The sequence below is a fragment of the Lathamus discolor genome, chromosome 3 (genome assembly GCF_037157495.1).
Source record: "Lathamus discolor isolate bLatDis1 chromosome 3, bLatDis1.hap1, whole genome shotgun sequence".
Lineage (NCBI taxonomy): Eukaryota > Metazoa > Chordata > Aves > Psittaciformes > Psittacidae > Lathamus > Lathamus discolor.
This window is the reverse complement of record NC_088886.1, coordinates 43690666-43699952: the sequence shown is the minus strand read 5'-3', so window position 1 is coordinate 43699952 and position 9287 is coordinate 43690666. Positions and strand designations below refer to the sequence as shown.

At 45.8% G+C, this 9287-nt stretch overlaps 1 protein-coding gene across 1 annotated transcript; it reads right to left on the bottom strand.

Annotated features, from left to right (window-relative positions):
* Nucleotides 1-1142: 1142 nt before the first annotated feature.
* On the bottom strand, nt 1143-8224 carry PAQR9 (progestin and adipoQ receptor family member 9). The gene has a single exon (XM_065674916.1). The coding sequence runs from the start codon at nt 8095-8097 to the stop codon at nt 6841-6843; it is 1257 nt and encodes a 418-aa protein (XP_065530988.1). The 5' UTR covers nt 8098-8224; the 3' UTR covers nt 1143-6840.
* Nucleotides 8225-9287: the final 1063 nt, after the last annotated feature.

The window sequence follows — 9287 nt, the reverse complement described above, 5'->3', positions numbered from 1 at the left end:
CAGGGAGCACTGCAGGCGAAACACTGATCTCCTTATGTAGAATATAAATTTTAATACAACAGGGATGCCTGTCATTAATTAGTTAGCATAGATATTGGAGAACCAAAAAGGCAATAATGCTATTGCTCTAAAATATAAAAGGCAATAAAATGGTAGCAATGCTCATGTTGTGGTATAGTGTTTTCAGAAATACCACCACCTCTATACAAGAACTGGAAGTTCATGTGCTTATGCTAACAACATCTGTGTTTGAAGATAACTAATTCAAAACATTTCTGATCTTACAGGTGTCATAGCAATTTGTGTGGGGGGAAAAGAAAAGAAATGAAAAACCTTTATAAATGCATTTCTGCAAAAATGTACTCAGAATCAACTTTATTTATAGCTCACACCTTTTTTTGCTAAAAGTGCATAGTCATTACATATACAGTAGTCAGCATCCAGAAGTGTACAAAGAGTAAATTTTCAAACCCTCCCAACAGAACCAAACAAAATTCACACTTTTTGTTCATTGCATGCACAGACCCTTAAATGTGATACCTCTTACTAAAGCGTGCTTGAATCTCTAGCAGACAGAATTGACTTGCTATGAAATGTTTCTCCATACTATTCCCCCCCCCCCCCCCCCCCCAGCTACAATCACAAATCCTAAGGCATTCACATGAAACAGCGAAGCCCTACTTCAGAATCCTCCATGTTCTGAGTATGGCCCAGGAAGCAACTGCCCTGAAAGCAGAATTCTGCTGGTGGTGTTTCCTTACAGAGCACTTTGAGCAAAAGCCTGCTTCCTTTGTCTTGGTCATTAATTTATCACTGAATTCAGTGGAATGAAGCAGCATCTGTCTAAGCAAGTTGTGAAAATAACTTTATTCCACACCCAGCTCCAAGACACTAAATATCTTAAACGGAGGTCTCTGTCTTTCAGCACATGTGACACCTCCTCAGCATCTTGCACCTCATCTGAGGAGAAAAGGTTAAAGTCTCAGCTGTAACTTGGGTGATGATTGCGTAGCCCTGACTTACAGATGTCTAACAGAAGCTAGGAATATACTTGGATAGGGTGAATTCCTAATGGTAGAGGCTTTGACTTAATGAACCACTCAAACCCTTTGATGCCTTTGTTGTAGGTTTTTTGCTTTTTTGGGTTTTTTTGGGGGGATTTTTTGGGTGTGTTTTTTTGTTTGTTTGGTTGGTTGGTTTTTTTTTTTTTGTCTCTACTACTGCTGCCAGTTAGAAAAGCTCTTAAAAACATTGTCCTCTGCTCAGTGGTGCTGTTTGTATCAGTTATTCCAGAGGGCAGAGTGGGTTAGCAGGATGATTAGTCAGGGCTCCACAGCAAAGGAAGAGTATGCATAAGTGATAAGGAGATCCAAGGTCAGTTTTCGCTCAAGAATGGGATTGGCTCCATGTTATTGGTTTTGGGAAAGGGGAGGGGAAATGGAAAAGTTGTTTGTCTGATCAATATAATTTTATGTTCCCAGATGATTACACATGTTTATTTAAAAGCTTCAGTTATTTAAGGTCTTTTTACTCTGCTAAGAAGTAACTTGAAGTAGGTTGAAATTCCCAATGGCAATTGAGACATAATCATAGTCTTACAGACCCTGATGGGAAATCTTGCTCCGTGGTTTCATGGTAACTGGAATACAATCCACGGCTAAATGAACAACAAGGCCTTATGTCAGCATTACAGTGCCTCTCGGTACATGTCACCAGTGAGAATTTCTGAAGAGTACTTAACTCATGTATATTTTCTCTCTACTCCTGTCCCTTAAGCATTTAGTCAGCCTGTTTACTACTTCTTAGGTCTTGATTTCCACCCGCCTGAAGCCAGTGGAAGTTTTGCCATCAGCTCCAGAGGACATAGGATGTGAACCTCCTAAGAGTATGGAACGATGAGGGTTTGTTCCAAGAGTTTGTGATCTAGAAACGTTCATATTCCTGTCCCTGTGAGATAAGAAGCTATGGAAAAAAACAACATTCTCTCTGCCGGAGTTCAGTAACGTTTCTGCTTAGCACCTAGGAGGGTCTTTGCATTTTTAAGTGCTTTACAAACATTAGCTAGTCTTTAGAGCAACCCTGCGAGGTAGGTAAGGTATATTCTCCCCATCTTACAGATGTGGAAACTGAGACATAGAGGGTCAAATTCAACCCTGGTACAATTCCAGTGTTTTACATGAATTAAATTCATTCAAAATGAACACAGTTTAAACAACTTGCCCTAGATTACAGAACAAGTAGTGGCAAAGCAGGAACAAGAACCCCGTAGTGCCTGACTCCTCAGCTTGTTACTGGCCACTTTGTCATTTTTACTCTCATAGGCAATGAGAAACAGTATAATCTGGGCAATTACTACAGGTATGATTTGCTTCTGTAAGGCATGTGGATGGTAATCAACTGAGTTTAGTGCAATAATACTTCATGAATGTGCTGCCTCAGAGAGATTACTTAAACATGAAGTAAAACTTTCATACTGTCATTTTCTGCAGGTGCACTGTTGAGAAAAACCTGATGTACTAGCTGGATTCAGCAAATAAATAATAAGCACAACACTTGAACAATTAAGCAAAGCTATCATTTTAGCAAACCCCGATGTGTTTCTACTTCTAATTGCTAAAATTTCTACAAGTGCAGCATGCAGATGAAACCTTTCCCTTTGTTTCCAGACTGCAGACGCCAGTCTTGCTAACAAAGCAGCTCAGAGCTACACAGATATCCTGGATAGTGACACTCAAACGAATACACTGCAGAAGAGGAAATAGTGTATCACCACAGAATACATGATAATTACTACAGACCAGGTATATCAATCTTGCACGAAGGTGAGCTTGAAGCTTACATCTTCCTGGGAAGTGCCCAGAACTAGGCTTATTGAACATATGCAATGGGTAGACTGCAGTTGTAGGCACATGCTGATTGCAAGGGGAGGTGTCTGTGCCACCAAAACTCTAGAAACTGCCCCCATCAACAGTCAGTTCACGTGGGCACAGGTATGTCAGTCTGAATGTCGGTGTTGGCCCAAGACAGAAAGACACGTAGGCATTTTCAGGCCACCCCGTTGTAATCCAGTCCTCAACTAATTCCCCCGTCCCTGCACAGATTCTGCCACAAAAGGCCTGAAAAGCCTTTCTGGTTTTAAAGATGAGATGTGGGGTCCACAGTGTAGACGTTATGGTAGGTACACAGGCAATAAAAACATTATGACAGGTACTTATGCAAACACGTTTGCTTTCTAGGATGTCCTTATGCATCTAGTCTGCAGGTTAGACCTCCTGTCTAAGCCCTGGACATGCTTATGGATGGGGGTTTATGGATGCAGGCTTATGGATGCGGGCTTATGGATGCTTATGTGTGCTTTCACATCATAAAGAGATCCCACTCCTTCACAAGCCACACAAGTTATGACATTCACTTCTACATGAGCAAATTCAAGTGCTACAATTATAGCTATGTTGTTCCACTTTTAACCTCTTTAATTCAGTTTTGTTCTGTCCATATTTATGGAGACTGGCTATGGGACATGGCAAATGGAGCATTTATCTACATGCATGTCCTTCACTGAATAAACACAGACACTCAGGTCGCATTTCCCTAGGTATTCTCCACACTTTTGGTAACTTTTTAATTTGTAACCACATTTTAAACAAACAGACAAATGAATAAACATAATTAATTAGAACTCTTAAAATCTAACCGCATCTCCCTGTACCCATTCACTCCTGATTCATATAACCTGCACACAGTGGCTTGGAGGCCAGTTCTTGCAACCTGCATTTACAAATAATTCTATTAAGTGCTCAGGCCCGTACATGTGCCTCAATATTTTGCCAATAAAAACTTTTAAATGAGGCAATATTCTTACGATCACAGCCAGGTACCAAATATGCAGCACGGGAACTTTTACAACAGCAGTAATATTCCAGTAAAATTGCAGTTGGTTGCAATCCAACCTTTATACTGTTATCTGTCGAGATATATATAGACGACCCTGTGTGGCCTAACTGCAAATATCAAATGTATTTTTACAAGTTAGCAACAGCTTTTTTTGACATTGCTTCTTGAGATGTCCTCTACGTTGTGACTGACAAGCACAAATATAAGTCATTATACAGCATGCTTTAAAAGCCTTTTTCTTTTTGCATTTGGCTTTTACTGTTGCTTGTTTCTGAGCTGTTCTTCTAGTGCTGAGATTTGCTGTCCCTGGCCCTCCTGATTTCTTTCTTAGTTTTTAATTGCCGGTTGGACATGCTAGTGGCATCTCCCAGGCAAACCCTTTTTGCATAATTAGTTTTGAAACTTGGATGAGTCATTGGCCTCTAACGACTATGTCTCTATTATTTTAACCTGAATACAGCACATCTCAAAGATTTCAGCCTCTTCTTGCAGTTGTGGAAATTCATAGGCTGATAACACTGCAGGTCTTGATCCATTTGCTTTCTATTGTAAGTTTTCAGGGTTTTTTTCTCTTTATAAAGCTCATTTCAAAGCATAACAGTGTCGTAAACCAGCCTCCTCTCCCAGTGGTGCAGATAATTTTCTATCTTATTGGCAGCTGAATAAAGCATTGCCGCATTTATGACAAAAGTTAATGAAAATATGTAAAATTAAAAATACTTCATGTAGTTTTCATTTTCTTTTAATGCAGGTTGGCAAATGAAAACAGAACACAGACAGCCACATGGGGCCATGCCGGTTTTTATGAACCATCAGTGATAACTCAAGAGGCCACAGTTTAGGAACTGTTGTTTCAGAAAATTCAAGCCAATCTCTTTAAAAGACCACATGTGACCCCACCACAAATTACATACTACCAGAATTGTGGCAGGCAAAGCATATATATTTGTGTTAGGCCATTCTCATCTTTCACTGAGAATCAAAAAAAACCCCAAACCATTGTAATTAAAATGGGTTGAGATACAAGATAAAATGAAGTGGGTTTGATTTTCTTTTAGCTTATGCACTTTCATGAGGAAATTTTCACAAAGCTGACATTGGTACAGCACATATCAACTATCGGTTCTTGTGATGATTCCGGCCCATATTAAGGATTTGACCTGATAATCCCTAGCTATAGTCCTTCCTATATTCCCATTATAAACAAAGGGTGCTTTGTCTTACAGAGGGTTATTCTACTGGACTCGAAACATTTTCTTGGGGTTCAGATGCCATGTCCATGAAAATAGGAAAGTCCCAAGCAGGAATGTATTTCCACAACAGGGGTGAAGAGGGCGAGTTAAAGAGTCACTACCCTATTGTGCAGTGACACCAGTGCTTCCTAAGGAAGTACCACCCTTCTTTTTACAAATGGGGTATACAAGCAGTTTCTCACCTGAACTTCAGATTGTAACCCCCCTATATAATATTATTGCATACTTGTACTATTAGACAAAATCAAAATGCATCTGTTCAAAATCTGTGCATCTCTCTATACAGAGAATAAGTTCAACCTATAGTTAGCTGTTTGTCATGTGACAAGGCTAATACCAGGGTTGCTGTGAAAAGATACTGCTTTGGAAAAACATCTAAGGATTTTCCTTGAACTCTCCCAAAGCCTGTGAACGAGGACTACAAACCAGCCAGTTGCAGCCACAACTGATCCAAATAAGAAAAGTTGGGGAATGATGAGAAAGTGCCAGTATTCCGTCCTTGTAGAAACAGATTTTAGACCCTGAACTCAAATTCAGTAGTAGCTTATTCTGCAGCCGATTTCAGGATGGTAAATCTGACAGAGTGCTCCAATTAAAGAACAGCAGAAATGAGTTCCATGTAATTCTTTAAAAGATGCAGAATGAGATCTCATGCATCAGTTACTCTCTTTACATCTAGAGAACTCCCACTGAGCTTGGCAGGGGGTTATAGAAAGTCTGGCATCTGACTTTGACTCTGAAGGGCTGATTTGGGGGTGATTTACCACGAAAGATCAAGGGGCCCCTTAGCAAGCCCCTTAACACAACAGATGTTCCTGACATGGTGGGGGAAGAGCCATGCCATTATGCACTGTGCTTCTCCCACCGTCCCAGCTCCAGACTAACTTGACCCCTTTCTGGTTCAGTTACTTTACATATCCCTCTATTTTATTTTAGCAGCCGAGTGGCTACACTAACCCCTCACTGCTCTTCTAATTAAAGTCTCTCCATCAACTGGTAATTCTGTAATAATTCACAGCTGGTTTTCCTCTCTCTGTTAAATCTATTGTTCCCTGGCTGAAAAGGCTGCAAGACCTTAGAAACTATAGATAGCTATTGATTTGTTTGCATTTAAAATCCAGTATGTGGCTGCAAAGGCCTGTTACAGTATCACAGAGGAAGATAAATGTCAGTGCATAATCTGCTAGGAAATTTCACATAGGAGATGATTAAAAGTCTATGAGTAATCATTGCACAAGTACCTTCAGGTGTTTGTGTATATATATATATATACACACATATATATGTAGCTAATAATATATAGCTAGATATATAAATATATATATGTATATACAGAGCTAGTTTAAATCTAATTGTTATGAAATTAGTAAGTGGCATTCACGATTCATGCATTCTTCCTAGTAGCAGAGCTAAATTATTTCAGATACTCTAAGCAGCAACATACCAGTAAGCTTTTGCTTGCTTCCCCTGGTAATCTAGTAGTTTAAAGAGCATGATCAGGTCATTTTCTCTAGCAACCCTCGGAGAAAGGGACCTGGCTCCTCCACAGGTGCATTTCCCCCAGGTTTCACAACATCTCCAGGACATGGTGGGGCCAGTCTGAGAGTCACCAGTCTGAAGGTCACTGGCCAGAGGGTTTCCAGACCAAGGGTCACTGGTGTGGTGGTCACTGTCCCAAGGGTCACCAGCCCAGCTAGTCCTGCTTGCAGAGGTCTGCGACTTTGAGGAACCTTCTTACGACCACAGCCAGGCAGATTGTCAGGAGCAGCATATACCCCACAGTGCCCAGGTAGGTGGGAGCAGCCAGGGGTGCCTTGAGGAACTCTGCCAGCCCATCCTCCACATAGTGCACCTGGTCATAGATGCTGAGGAAGGTGAAGATATGGAAAAGCTGGTGGCTGTGCCCCACGATGTCGAAGAGCCCTGGCTGGATCCGCTCGGGGATTTTGCTGACATTGAAGAAGGCGGCCACCAGCAGCCAAAAGTAGCGCCGGTAGAAGTAGATGAAGAGAGTAGGGTTGCGGGTGCGGAGATCAAAGAAGAGGCTCTCTAGCATGATGGGGCAGGCCATGCTCAGTGGCATGGCGAAGACGAAGGTGCGCACAGCAAAAGGGTAGGCGCAGCAGGCAGCACGACTCCGGCAGCATGCAGCTGTGCAGCCCACGGCCAGCGCCAGTGCCACAGGCAGCACCAGCACACGGTAGACTGCGATGGGCAGGCTGCAGTCCAGCTGCCAGCCCAGCCGCTGCTGCACGTAGTGGCTCATGGCGCTGGCGTCCAGCAGGCTCAGCCCTGGCAGCAGGTAGTAGGAGTAGGCCACAGTGCTGGCAAAGCCATAGTAGCTGATGGAGGCGTAGTCCAGGTAGAAGAAGGTGGCACGGAGGCGCGGAGAGAGGCAGCTGAAAAGGTGGGCCGTGCAGCTCATGGCGAAGGTGAGCAGCACCCCTGAGGCATAGCACCAGAGGGGCAGTAGGGCCGGGTGGTGGAAGGGAACATCCCCAGCGCCTCGAAGCAGCAGCAGCTTCCCGAAGCGGCTGAGGAAGAGCAACAGTGGAATGAAGTGGGTCCAGAAGTTGAGGGTCTCATTGGTGGGCTGCAGCACCGAGGCCAAGCACTCCTGTGCCGAGCAGTGCAGCCGCCGGTAGCCCGAGAGGATGAAGCACTCCACGAAGTCCTCGGGCACCTCGTCCCACCGCAGCAGGGCGGCGGGGCGAGCTGGCGGCGCCGCCTCCTCCTTGTCCCCCTCACCCGCCGGCATGCTGCAGTCCCCGCCGGCCCCGAGCCCCCCGGCCACCCCCGGCCCGCCGCCCGTCGCCGCGCCCCGCCGCCGCCGCCCCGGCGAGGTAGAGCCGCTGCTCCCGCAGCCGACGGCGGAGGAGCCGTGGCGGCTCTGCGCTGCTGCTGCTTCTCCTTCTCCTCCGCCGCCGCCTCCCCCAGCAGCATCACTCATTGCAGCACGGGCAGTGGCGGCACCGCCGCGGCTCCTCCCGCCCCAGTGCCCGGCATCGCGGTAACTGGAAACCGGCGGCGCATCCCGTGCTCCCGGGGAGCCAGCAGAGACGCCCCCGCCGCCCCGGGTAGGGTTTCCCAGGGAGGGAGGCGCTGGACACCCGAGCCGCTGTTTAATGATTGATGCTCCCGCAGCGGGGGGGCTGGGCCTGCGAGAGCCTCGCTGCGCGCCGCAGCGCTGCGCTTTGGGCCGCTCTCCGGGCTGGCGGTAGGGACCTGCGAGCGGGCCTGGGGTAAGGGGCTCTTCCCGCGGGACCGCTGTGGCTTTAGAAGCACAAAGGGGGCATCAGCATCAGCTGTCCCCGGGCTGCTACCCAGCGCCGAGCCCCGGCGGCGGCAGCGCAGGTAGCGAAAACCGGGTAGAAGCCCCGAGGAAAAGCAGGGCGAGCCCGCAGAGTCGGGAGGGTCCCCGCAGACCGGGTAGAGCTGGGAAGTGCCCCCAACCAGAGGACATCTGGCAGCTGGGCGGATTTCTGCCGTCTGTGCTTCAGTGAAGCCGCCTGAGACCTGGTTTCGGTGGTGCCATTACCTCATGCAATGAATACAAACGTTATTTTAGGCCAAACGTTCCCAGGCAGGCTGCAGCGGTGCATGTCACACTGACACAGCACCCACCTTGTCACCACGCTCCAAGCGAGGCGGCTGGGACTCGATAATGGGCTGACAGGAGCTGCTCCGTGTTGATCCTTAGACAAATCCCACATTTATATCGGTGGTGAGGTTATGCAAGTAGCACAGTTACATAATCAGAATATAAAGATATGGGGGAAAGCACTGTACGGGTGTTACTGTACCTGAACGGGCCAGAAGGAAGCAGAAGGCAGTGCAGAAAGGTGGGTGACTGCTGCAGGCGCAAGTCGGAGCCACAGTGAGGGATTGCACTCTGCTGCTCCGATGCCCTTCTCTTTTTGGCTGGTCTTACGTGTCTGATAGCTCCCTGTTTTCAAATGTATGTATTACACAGTGATAGTCAGATATATATGTATGGTCATATGGTATAAACCAAGGTCCAGTATAATTAAGACATTCTGCCCACAGATTTTTATGAAAATCTTCAATACTAAATCATGACAACATAAAAAAAATCTTCTGAACAAGGAGGTAATCAGAAAAAGTTTGGTGGTTTTTTTT

Coding starts and splice junctions, on each gene's coding strand:
- PAQR9 (XM_065674916.1), bottom strand. CDS start 8,097: ATGAGTGATGCTGCTGGGGGAGGCGGCGGCGGAGGAGAAGGAGAAGCA.